The sequence below is a fragment of the Callospermophilus lateralis genome, chromosome 15 (assembly GCF_048772815.1).
Source record: "Callospermophilus lateralis isolate mCalLat2 chromosome 15, mCalLat2.hap1, whole genome shotgun sequence".
Taxonomy (NCBI): Eukaryota; Metazoa; Chordata; class Mammalia; order Rodentia; family Sciuridae; genus Callospermophilus; species Callospermophilus lateralis.
The window spans coordinates 89,902,017-89,914,235 of record NC_135319.1 but is presented as its reverse complement, the minus strand read 5'-3'; the positions used below and the strand labels follow the sequence as shown (position 1 = coordinate 89,914,235).

The window sequence follows — 12,219 nt, the reverse complement described above, 5'->3', positions numbered from 1 at the left end:
GCATGAAATTCCTTCACACATTATTCCCTATCTTTTTCTTGTGAGCACATGTTTCCTGAATCTCATTTTAAGCCCAGATATCTCAATTTTAGACCTGTAGACAACTTGCATATGTCTTCCTATTTCTACCTTGTATTTTGTCCCCTTTCTGTTTTCTAAATCAGAAAACAGCACACTGGCCCCCAGATAGCTGTCTGCACCCTGTCCAACCACCTACCTGCCCTTGCCAGGTGTGAGGGTGGCAGCAGACTGGATATGGAGCCACATGGTGGGATGTGCCCGTGAAAGGTGGTGCCTGTCCCATCCACTTTTGTCACCCTGTGTCTGGTGTGAAGCCAGGTGCACATTCTACAGGTGCTAAATGAAGGCAGGAGCCTGGAGCGGCTGGCTGGACCCCTGGTGGTCAATTCTACGTTGGCTGCCAAGAGAAGCTGGTGACAGGTTATTCTCCAAGGAGGCTGCAGAATGGGGCTGGGAAGGGCGTCTGGAAAGCTCCTCAGGGCAGGGGCAGTTGTGCTGCCACAGAGGAGTGGGGCTGTGCCCAGCACAAGACACAAGGCCCTTCAGAGGAGCAGTGCTGGGTGCTGTGTCCTTGGTTGACCTCAGCTTTTAAAGTCCTCACTATCGTACACCATTGCAGGTAGCTGAGAGCTGGCAGCCTCTGGCCACAGTGCCCACTCACTCACCTTTAGGGGCTGTGCTGGGTCAGAGCTAAACTTTAAAGTTTTAAAATCATTATATGTCAATTAGTTCCCACTTCCTGATGTAGGGCACTTGGTGTGCACGTGTGTGGGCCACTGGGGATTGACCTGGATCCTCGTGTATGCTATGCGAGTGCTCACCACTGAGCTACACCCAGCCCCTAATGCATGTCTTGTCTATGAGGACTTAAGGCACAGAAATAAAATTAAGAAATGTGAAGAAAGAGACAGAGGCTGGTAGTCAAAGTAATGGTTTATCCTCGCATCCGAATGTTTTAGATCTTGCAATTTGCATATACAAAGAATTCAGCAACATTCACTGGCATTATACTGAGAGCAAGATCAAATTATAAATCTAATAAAAGAAAATATGATAGTTGGAATTGTAATACATACATATAAAGACTGCACATAAATTATGCACAACTTAGTTAAATAAACGAAAATGTATCAGTTATCATACATTTAAAAAAATAACATGGGTATGTCTCCAAATGCTGAAACACAGGTATCAGGCTCGTTTTAAAAAGTTTTTAAAAACACATAAAAATACCTTTGAAAACACCAGTATGCATTCTTCATCTGTCTAGCACATCGAGAGAGTAAATTAAGTCACATAGTGACCATGGAGCATTCCGATCAGAATGGGAAGCTTCTGATCTCTATTTGGCATTTGAACACAATGCATGCAGCAGAGAAAGGCGGAGGGGCACTGTGGTGGCCAGCCCTGGGCTGTTGTGTTCTGTACACTGGACTTTCTTTGACTGAGGGAAGAAGAGATGAATGTGCCAAGTGCACAGATTAGATGCCAGGGCTCCTAGCTGTACTCCCTCTCCACACAGCTGCCCAGGGAGAGGGTCTGAACTTGGCCTTGGGGGAGTTTGCAAGGCTGTAGGGACCAGCCCCTATGAAGGCAAGTCTGCCCAGACTGGGAAGGGACCCTACATCCACAGGAGGGTGGCTTCTGGTTGTTTCTGGAACAGGATAAGTTTGGGAACAGGCAGAACCCAAAAGGGGACACCTGGGATAATCCCTGGGATGGTCCCCAGGGATGGGGGTGGGGGCAGGATAAACACATAAACAGGGCACTTTCCTGAGGACACTTTCCCTGTAAATCTACCTTAAGGCACTTCTTGATACAAGAGTTGCCAGGTAGACCATAAAAGGGCTTCAAGAATTCTGACTACCAGCTCCTAAATGGGGACAGAATTCCTGGCCCTTGGCTTTGACTTTATAATATATCACCAGCTCCACAGTGCCCTTGCCAGATGCTGAATGAAAGTACATGGCCCTCTTTTTCTCCTTTAGTCAAAGAAAGGCTCAGGGCTTGGAATGTTAACAATGGAAACAAAAGTAGCAATTGGCAAGTTACAGAGAGCTCCTTCCTTTCCGGTCTTCCCCCAGGTGCCTGACTGCTGCACAGAGGACAGGGTGCAGACAGCTTGCGGCCTGGTGCAGTGTGGTGGCGGTGGTGAGGGAGCAGGCTTTCCTCCTTCCAGAAGGGCAGCTACTGTGGTCCCCCGGGGGCTCTGAGCCGTGGGGAGGGAGAGGAGCTTGGTTACCTGTGAGCCTGTGGAGGACAGTGACTGACCCAGTCACACCTGCATATACTGTAAACGAACAGGGGATAAACAGTGCAGCAGGCGGGCACCCTGGGTTCTCAGTGAAAATGCCAAATAAGGCCACTATAATTTCATACCTCTTTTAAAAGCAAAAAAAAAAAAAAAAAAGTACCATAACTGCACATGTTCAATGCTTTCGGTATGTCAGACCAGACATCTGCTTTTAATATTGTGCTCTTCTGCTAGGTGCCTGATGGCCACGGAAAGATCATAGCCGAGTTAGAGGTTTGGACACTCATTCCCCCACCTTCTCCTCTGCCCCTCAGCCAATCCCATCGGCAGCAGGATCACTATTATTACCTAGTGCCAAAGGTCTCAGCAATATTTCCATTCAAAAATAAGTTAAGACTTTAGATTAAGGATTTCTCTGTCTTTGTTTTTTATTAAACATGGAGGAGTGGGATGTTTAAAAACTGTACAAATCTAGATTTTTTAAGATTTCTTTTCTTACAAACAATCTTAGCTTTTTACAAGAAACTTTTAAATACCAAAATGCTTCTCAGAAAATTTACAGTGTGTTTGCGATCATCCTCGGGTGTCTACCCAAATGTGTGCTCCTCGACTGTGCATGCATAAGACACTATATGTTTGGACGGGAGGACTCTGCGCTGAGCCTACAGGCCTAGCTCAAGGCCAGCACAGGCAGCTGCCATGCCTAGGAGGGAGAAGGAGAATGCTCTGGGTTGGACTCTGAGTCGAAAGGACAGACAGATGGACCATAAGTGGTGCTTTGGGAGTGTAGCCCCCATGGCTGACTTTGCTATACCCAAGGCCACGGTGGATGGACGACTTGGCAATCATCCATGTCATCTACAAACATGGCTCACACGCAGCCTCTTGAACATTGCCCCACAGCCACTGACCACACTGCTGTGTTTTGGGCCTGGATTCAGGTTGGAAAGTCTTAGATCTTTACAATGGAAAGATAAATCATGTGGCTGAGGCTGAGGATTTTGCAAAAGTCCTTAGTGCATTGCTTTCAGAAATAATGCTGTTGCTCAGGGTTGTAAGATCAGCACTTGGATTCTAACTATTCAACTGATTTCTGAGTCCTCAACTGTCTTCACAATGGCCTTTGTGTTTAGGGTCTTGCATAAGCACACTTGGCATATTAAGAATTCCAACATTTAGAGATGCACAATGTGTGAAATTACACGATATGAATCTAATGAAGAATGAAGGTATTTACTGATATTAGCAGAAATATATATTTTGTGGGATATTATTTGACCTTAACATATTATTCCAATTTTTAAAAAAGGATATTTAAGATTTAATAATTTTATAGCAGGTGGTCTTTAAAGCATGACAAAATATATACAAAGAAATTAGGAAGGGCATTAATGTCAACTATGAAATAAATTAACATAATTTTTACAAAATATACTGACAATTAAATTAAAAAATATTTTAAGGCAGGAATCTTCATTTGAAATTAGCATAATCAGAAAATATATCAATAAAATCTTGTACCACTTTGTAGCAGAATTCATACTGTTCCTGAAAAGAAAAATAAGAAACAGTGAAATGATGCTTCAAAACCCATATTTGACTATTCATTAAAATAAGAACCATTAAAAAAATTAAATTCTGCCTGCTTACTGAAATACCGTCTGCCCACATGCATATCAGCTTCTGTAACACAGTTTAGTTTTCAGGCCCATAAAAATTTCCAAATAAAGCTTTTCCTTTCATAGAAAGTGTCAGGATTTAGTTTCAGATTAGTGCATTCTCCAGTAGTCCAAGTAAAATATCTTTAGTTCTTATATTTAAACTGTAAAACAAACATTTTTTAAACAAAAAAACCCCAAAAGTTCTATCAGATAAAGTTCATAATGTTACAAAAAGTATTTCATGAATGTTAAATAAAACAAAGATCTAGATTATTGCAAACTTAAATTTACTCCACTAAAGGACTTGGTTTCATGTGACTTTTACTAGAAGTCAAAAGAATAACTGCCTTACATTTGTGTAAGGCATTTCTGTTAGTATGATATTGTACATATTGCTAGGCTCCTTGTCTCAGCCACCCCATGAGGGTGACCATCCCGTACTGCCTGTGGCAACCATCAGTGGGAAGAAAGGAAGGTGGAGAAAATGATAATTGCTGAATTTTTCCTGAAAAACCTACTGACTATTCAGACAAGCAAGTGGACATAACCCATCACAGGCAGAGGAGGTTCGCCAAAGGTTCCAGTGACAGCTGACAGTGGTGACCCTGCCTCTCCTGTAAAAGGGTGCAGCCCAAGGGGCACATGTGATCTGGGAGCCTTAGCCAAGGGCTCAGGAGGCCACAGAGGCTGGGAGCCGTCCTCAGCGGCCTCCTCTCTTCTTTCCCAACATATGGGATGCAGCCTCTTCAAATCACAGGTCCAACAAAGGTCAGAACATGCCCTAAAGACGGCCAACCTCAGCCGCTCAGCCTTTCCGGGAGTCTCAGTATGATCAGAATGGGATGGCACATGGTTTCCAGAGAAAGAAAGTTGGACCAAAAGCCTGGATCTGAGAGTGCATGAATGCCAGTCCCTGCCAAACTCAGTCCAGGATGCGGGAAACAAGACTAAGTGGTCAGCAATTAGAAACTGGTTTGTGGGCCAAGTCAACCTGCACCAGTGAGCCTCTCCTTACCCAACTGAGGTTTTGCACCCTGTGTTCTTTGCCCAAATACCCTGCTAAGAGACAGGACTGGCAGCACAGAATAGTGGTTATACCCTTTAATTCTGCAGTCAGGTAGGTTGGGTTTGAATCTTGTTCTGACACGTAAAACCCGAGCAGTCTGCTTGACTATTCCAAAGGGGATGACTGCAAGAACATGCCCCGTGGACATCAGGATACACAAGGAGAACGAGAAGGATGTCTGTAAAGTGCCTGAAACCTGATAGTCATCACGCAATGGCCAATTTGTCCCTATTTGTCTGCCTGTTGGCCTCTGCTTTGGAAGGCACACTATGTGCTGGGTGTGTGGGTGTGAAGCTGCCACCAGGCAGGAGAGCCAGAAAAAAATCCCAGGGCAGCTTCCCAGTGAGGGGGACAGGAGGAGGGGGGAGAAGGGATGAGGGAGCAGAGCTGGGGTGGCAGGGCACTTGGACCTGATGCACTGGGAAATAAAACACTTGGGCCAGACAGGAAAATTACATGAGCCATTAACTCTCAGAGTCCAAGGAAGTTCTGCAAGCAGCTTCTCTGCAAGATGATCTTTGGTACAGTTGCTGGTGCCTCCCCTGGGGCCAGGCACTAGTAGAACTTTAAAGCAAATTTTGCACAGTGACTTAAGGACAGTGCCATCAGCCCATTTCCCACAGAAACCCAAAAAGCAGAAGGAACTTGTCCAAGTCGGCAGAGCCTTGGGAGAGTCCCCTTGTGGCCAAGATGCTGTCCTGGAGGCCAAGGGTTACAGGGTTCTCACAGTGTATCTTTCTCTTATACTTATGGGCTGCTCAGGCAGGACTAGAAGATGCCCCGAGGGAGACCAAAAAGGGGGTTCTTATTAAATTCTTAGTAACCATTATGATCGCTATTATTTTTATTAACACATATTAATTGAACGAATTCATGGAGTTCATTTGATATTTCAACACTTTGTGGAGTGCTCTGTGCCATTTTCCCCACACCCAGCATTGTTCAGCTGTGACGTGTGGGGCAGGAACTACCAGGAGGCAGGTGTAAACCACAGGAGGCTTTCGTGGGCCTCTTCAGCATTTCCTTGGAGCCCTACAGGGACCAACAGAGCTGGGACTAGGGCCCGGGGCCCGTGGAGAGCTCTGGGTGCCTCATCCTTCCAACTGTTGCCAGCCATCCAGGTTCCCAGTGGGGTCAGAGCTTGCAGGGTGCAGAGACTTACAGTGCAAGGGATCCAGCAAGCACCAAGTTCCTTCCAGTCCAGGGGCTCTCAAACTTGGGTTCACTTTGCTACCAGCTGTGGGGCCTTAAATATGCTGATACCTGGGTCCCCCACTAGGGGATTAGATTCCACTTAATTGGTCTGAGAGGCCATTTGGGCAACTGGAGGCAAGTTAAAGTCTTCAGGTGAGTGTACCCTGCAGCCAGGACAGACAACCCTGGTCTCAGTCACCAAGGCACACCTGCTCTTGGCTCAGTGGTTCCTGTGGCTGCTGTGCCCTGCTGTGACAGGAAAGCTGTGGGAAGGTCCTCTCTCCTCCTTTCTTTCAGTGGGGACCAGGCTGGTCAAGTGTGGAGAAGGAGCAGGCAGGGAGGAAAAGTCCTAAACAAGGGAGCTTTAGGGAAGATGACGAGCTATAACAGTCTTAAAATCATACCTTCTGGTTTAGCAAGTGCCCTTACTGAACTTGGTGAAGAAGACTCAATTCCCAAACCAGGAAGCATGTAACATAAGAGAATGTGTAGGGCAATCAGCTACCAGCTGGGTCCCTTACGTCCCTGGGCAGGGTCTTGAGGCTAGGTGAGACTCTGCCAAGGAAATCAGACCAACTAAACGCCATAGTGTAAGAATGAAAATGACAAGACATTTCAGTGCTGCTTTTGAACTTGATAATGATGTGATTTTTAAATGTGGTGGAATTTGTGGACAAGCCCCTCCTCTTGGTGTTGCCCACAGGACAGATGTGTGTGAGACCGAGGAGGGGAGGGTCTGCAGCTTCACTGTGGAAAGCTGCGGCGGCTCTCTGCCCTGGGAATCGCACCCTCCGCCTCCCCACGCTGGAGCACCTTTCATGAAACAGACATCAAACACACGACACAATCCTCCACTCTTCTGGAAACATCCTTATCATTCAGGTTCTTACCAGGGTTTGCACCATGTGTGGCCTCTGAAGTCGTAAGCTCTTCACAGCTTGAAATACATCTAAGAGTCCCTCAGCTTTTACTCGTTCCAAAATGTTGCTGAGGGCTATGAATGTACCCGTTCGCCCAGCTCCCGCACTGTGGACAGAAAGTGCGTGGTGATGATCATTCAGCTTGCACACAGAGAGCTTACAGCCACCCCTGCACACCAGCACGGAAGTGACAGTCACTGGAAAGGATCAGAATTTGACTGGATCTTTAGTGATCTTTCCTGGAGCTTAGTTTCTGAGCAAGATTCAGCAAACCTACCATTGCTAGAGCACGTCCCCATTTACAGGAACCAGCTGGTTTGTGAAATGAATCAGACAGTTACAGTTTTTAAGCATTTCCCTTTTTCCTTGTGCAGACTAGGGGTTCCCCAAGTGTGGTTCAGGAAGCAGTGGGCTCAGCATCACCTGGGAACTCATTAGAAATGGGAACACTGCCATTCAGGATTCCAGGGAGGGAGGAAGATCCTGGCACACACCCTCCTTACTGTGCAGGCCTGTCTTCTGGAACAGGGGACCCTGAAAAGTGGCACTTAAGGGATGTTAAGACAGCAGGTGCTCACTACTGAGGATGGTCAGACCTCGGATTTCCAGCAGTGAGCATGGAGTGAATGTGAATAACCATTAATGTCTAGAGCAGGGCCAGATGCTCTCAATGTAGGCCAAGTCGGAGGCCGACAGGAGGTGGGACTGCCCAGCCTCTTCCAGCAGCTCTGACCTGCTGTGTTGCCTTCTCCCACATCTGCCTTTCCTCAGGTGGGACCCCTTGTGCCCTCGATGTGCTAAACTCTTCAGGAAGCCACGCCTTTCTACTTTATTCTAAATGACCTCTGCAAAGCCCTCTGGAACTGAGCGCCAGGTGTAAGCTCCGCTTCCTGGTCAGGACAGGAGTGCACTCAGGTGGCCTTACACTGGGAAAGAGTCCCACCCCTCTTAGTTAGGCAGGGGCTCTGGTGGCCACACTATATGGGGCAGCAGGTGGAGGAAAGGCAGGTCATAAGAAGTGGGAAGTGAAACAGAATCACAGCTTTAGAAGCAAATCATCACCACCAAGAATGAAACACCCCAAACCCAAGTTGGCAGAGCCTTGGGAGAGTCCCCTTGTGGCCAAGACGCTGTCCTGGAGGACAAGGGTCACAGGGTTCTCACAGTGTATCTTTCTTACACTTATGGGCTGCTCAGGCAGGACTAGAAGATGCCCCGAGGGAGACCAAAAAGGGGGTTCTTATTAAATTCTTAGTAACCATTATGATCGCTATTATTTTTATTAACACATATTAATTGAACGAATTCATGGAGTTCATTTGATATTTCAACACTTTGTGGAGTGCTCTGTACCTTCTTGGAGGAACTTTGTGAGGATGGCCGCAGGACCGCCAGCCTGTTGGGGTTAAGGTTATGGAGGGCGGGTCTTCAGATCTGGCGGGATTTACCCTCTGCTCTCTGCAAGGTGCTGTCAGGTCCTCCAGGGGGAAATCCACTGCCTCCAGGGACACTCTACCCTGGGACGTCCCTCTTCCTCTGCCCATGATGGGGTGGGGGTGGCGATGAGGGATCCCAACCTGAATCCCCTCACGTGGCCAACCCCCACCCCCACCCTCCTGGTCCTTCGGCAGCTCCGACTGTTCCCGGCGCAGGAGGGAGGATGGCTAGAGAGGCCCGGAACGATATTCAGGACCACGTTCCCAAAGCCTCCCGCAGGTGCTTTCTACGTGTATACCGGGATGGCGTTCACGCGCTATGTGGCGTCATGCGTGAAGTGTGCAAGGGAAGGGACACAGTCTAGGGACTCACGATGCCCGCAGCACTCCCGGGCTCCGCTCCCCAGCTGCCGGGTGGGCGGCAGGGTCTGCGGGCGCGCTCACCTGCAGTGCACGGTGATGGGGTGGTTGCCGGTCTGCTGCTGCTGCTTCTGCACCGCCGCGATGAGGTCGATCATGCCTTTGCCCTCGGCCGGAATTCCGATCTCGGGCCAGCCGTGGAAGTGGAACTGGCGCACGGTGCGGACCTGCCCTTCCTGGCGCGCCAGGGGCTGCACGGGAGAAGGGTCTCAGCCCTGCAGGTCCACGCCCGCTGGGTCTACCGACCTGTCACGAGTCTGGCTGGGCCCAGAGCCCTCCCTGGCCCCTCTGTGGCCACCAACGTCATCTCCCTCCCCCCAGGCTATCCAAGGGGCCTGGCTAGTCCTGGGTCCAAGACATATAAGGACAGCTGTGCTCAGGGAAGGACATCCTCTTTCTGAGATGTCAGGGCTCAGAGGCTGGAGGCAGGTCCTGCTTATGCCTAGCAGCTGTGTGGCCCCCTGGACTGGCTGGCTGGAATTCAGAGCCAAGACCCACAGGTGAGTCATCTCACCCTGCTGACCCAGAGGTCACCGAGAGGTTTTGCAAAGGTGATCAGAGCCCTGAACCTAAAGGGGACCTGGATGGGGGTTCTGAGGAGGTCCATGGCAGAGGGCCCCAAGAGGCCTCTGTGGCTTCATTCATCTCATCCTCTCCTGCTCACCACTGAGGTCACTGCCCTGGCTGGGAATAGGAGAGTAATGCTGGATGGGTGGGCCTCTGCCTCACAGCCTCAGCCTCCAGCAAGGATGCAGGTGACCACCAGGAGGTATGGATTCAATGGGAGACTGGCCACTGGATAACCTAGTAGCTCTTCATGTACTCTGGGACTCAGGAAAAGGCAGATAGAGCATGGCAGGTAACAGGTACAGGCCTGGATCTGGCACCGTGACAAGCAGATCCCTGAGTGAGGAGGCTTCATGAGGTCTGCAAGAGTTGAAAGAGCCAGGGCAACAATACCTGATTGAAGGTGACCAGGAAGTCTCGTATACTGATGGCATCAGAAAGGGTATCACTCTTGATCTCAATGGTTATTTCTCCATGAGTGACTGAGCCCTCTGTCGGCCAGTACTGGTAGCATTTATCCTTGAGAGATAAAATAAAATGTTAAGTCTGGTAACACCTACACCTGGCTACTACTACTTTTGATCTTGTGACGTAGAATTGTTGTCAAACCATTTAAGGTATTTCACCTGTCCAAGAAAATGACATATGAATCAGAATGTGATATCCATTAATGCCTGTTGATCAAGGGCCCAGAATAGAGTCTAGAAATAAATACATACATGGAACTTCAATACAGAACAGAAAGGAGAGATTATTCAACAAAGAGAGCTGGAAAAATAAAACTGGATCCCTGGCCCTTGCCCTGCAGGACTGATGTGCCTCCTGGAGGTGGCTGGATAGGGGCTGTATTCCATAATAGTAGCCGGGACCCTCCTAACAACAAACTGGATAGGCTAAGACTTAAGGCTAAAAACAAGACTGTGAAACCCTTAGAAGAACAAAATATCCTTTCACTTTGGGATACAGAAGGATTTACTAAATAAGACCCCCAATGAGTGAGCCCAATATGAGGTACTATTAAAAACAGCTGATTGGAGTGAAACTCACATCTCTTATTAACAGACATCAGTGAGAGTGAAAAGACAGGCCACCAACTGCAGAGAGGTGTTTGCAATGCATGAAACCAACCAGGATGAGCATGGAGAGCATGCAGAGAGGTCTTACAAATCATCAGGAACCGGCCCCCTGCCCCGTAGGAGGGAGCACGGTGCAGAGCAGAGCAGGCGTTTTACACAAGAGGAAAAGTGCCAGCCACAGATGGGGGAAGTGTGCTCCACCCTGGAGGAGTCAGGGGGATGCAAATCAGGACCAGGAAGAGGTGTGTCTACGTTTATTTACTCACAAGGATTAGGGTGCCCAGAACACAAGGCTGTGTGACAGATGATAGATCCTACACATCCCAGATGAGCCCTCTGCAGACCAGTTTGGAAGGAAAGCAGCTGAGAATCATCTGGCAGATTCCCACTGCAGGTGCTCTGCAGGGGAGGGCACACTGGAGACCCCACCCAGTGCAGCGTGAGACATGTACGAGAAGGGGCAGCAGCACCATTGGCAAAAAGGAAAATGGCAGGAGGAAGGTAAAGAAGGGACGTAATGAAACGAGGCGAAGCCAACACAGAAAATCAACAGAAGCCCAGACTTGAGTGGAGAAATCCAGTCCTCAAGGAGCACACATCTCATGCTCCTCTTTATCAAAAGTTCAGACATAAGCAAACACAAGTCTTTTTTGTGGTCCCCCTTCCCCTCCCCCTCAGCCTGGCAACAGGTGGCCTCCTTTTGGACCCCAAGGATTTGCTGTTCTAGACATTAAGATAAACAGACTCATACTGGGTGGTGCTGGGCTCCTTCACCTACACGATGCTTTCTCTGTTGGGTTCATGAATGTTTGTCACATTATGGAGTAAATACGAGAGGGCCAAGGGTGGGTTTCTGGGAAAACGAAACAGAAACGTGCTTGATTTGACTAGAACAATATCAACAGGGTACGCACGTCAACGTCTGTCTCTTTCTTCAGCAGGTGGTGATCTCAATTGACACAGGATCAGGATTTGAACTAAGGCTAAGAGGGGTGTTTGGGCCAACAACCCCTCCACCCCTAGAAAAGCAGAGGGTGGAGTAGGACCCTTCTCATCTCTGACCTCTCCCCCTCCTGCCAGGCTGGGCCTCACCAGGCTGGCTGCAGGACACAAGCAGGTGAGGTGTCCTGCGGGGTAGCCGTGGCCACTGCAGGTGCCCAGATGCCCTGGAGGACCTGAGCCGGCGGCAGTGCTCACCTGCTCTCGCTCCTGCACCTCGGTCAGCATCACGATCGTGTGGCACTTCCACTCCCACACCATCCTCCAGAAGTCCTCCACGGTGTGCGCCAGCGGCCCCTGGGTGGCGATGAAATAGTCCTTCTGGCGGTAGCCCTTCAAGTGGGGGGCAGAGGTTAGAATCCGGCTTTCCTTATCTCTGATGCCACCACCGGCCAGGAGCACTTAGACAGCCCCAGGCCTGAGGAGGGAAACTTGATCTTCATGGCCTGAACCAAAGCCAAGTTGTCCACCCATGAAGCAGGCCAGGAGGCCCACTTCACCTGAGCACTACACACCTGGCCTCCTCCTCCAGCACCTGAGGTCCCCTCTGAATGGCTACTGTGAACTACCAACTACAGCATGGTGATGGGGCCAGGGCCTGGGCA

The 12,219-nt window shown here is 49.1% G+C and overlaps 1 protein-coding gene across 4 annotated transcripts in view; it reads right to left on the bottom strand.

Moving 5' to 3' along the window:
- Window positions 1-966: 966 nt before the first annotated feature.
- Ptpre (protein tyrosine phosphatase receptor type E) overlaps window positions 967-12,219 on the bottom strand; it is a 38,212-nt gene continuing 26,959 nt past the window's right edge. For all 4 annotated transcript variants that reach the window (XM_076835281.1, XM_077105526.1, XM_076835282.1 and 1 more), the window contains 5 exons: window positions 11,813-11,947; window positions 9,933-10,058; window positions 8,997-9,163; window positions 7,087-7,222; window positions 967-3,823 (listed from right to left, as the gene is read on the bottom strand). In XM_076835281.1, coding sequence (XP_076691396.1) covers window positions 3,749-3,823; window positions 7,087-7,222; window positions 8,997-9,163; window positions 9,933-10,058; window positions 11,813-11,947 — 639 coding nt within the window. In that variant the 3' untranslated portion in view covers window positions 967-3,748. The remainder of the gene's footprint in view (window positions 3,824-7,086; window positions 7,223-8,996; window positions 9,164-9,932; window positions 10,059-11,812; window positions 11,948-12,219) is intronic.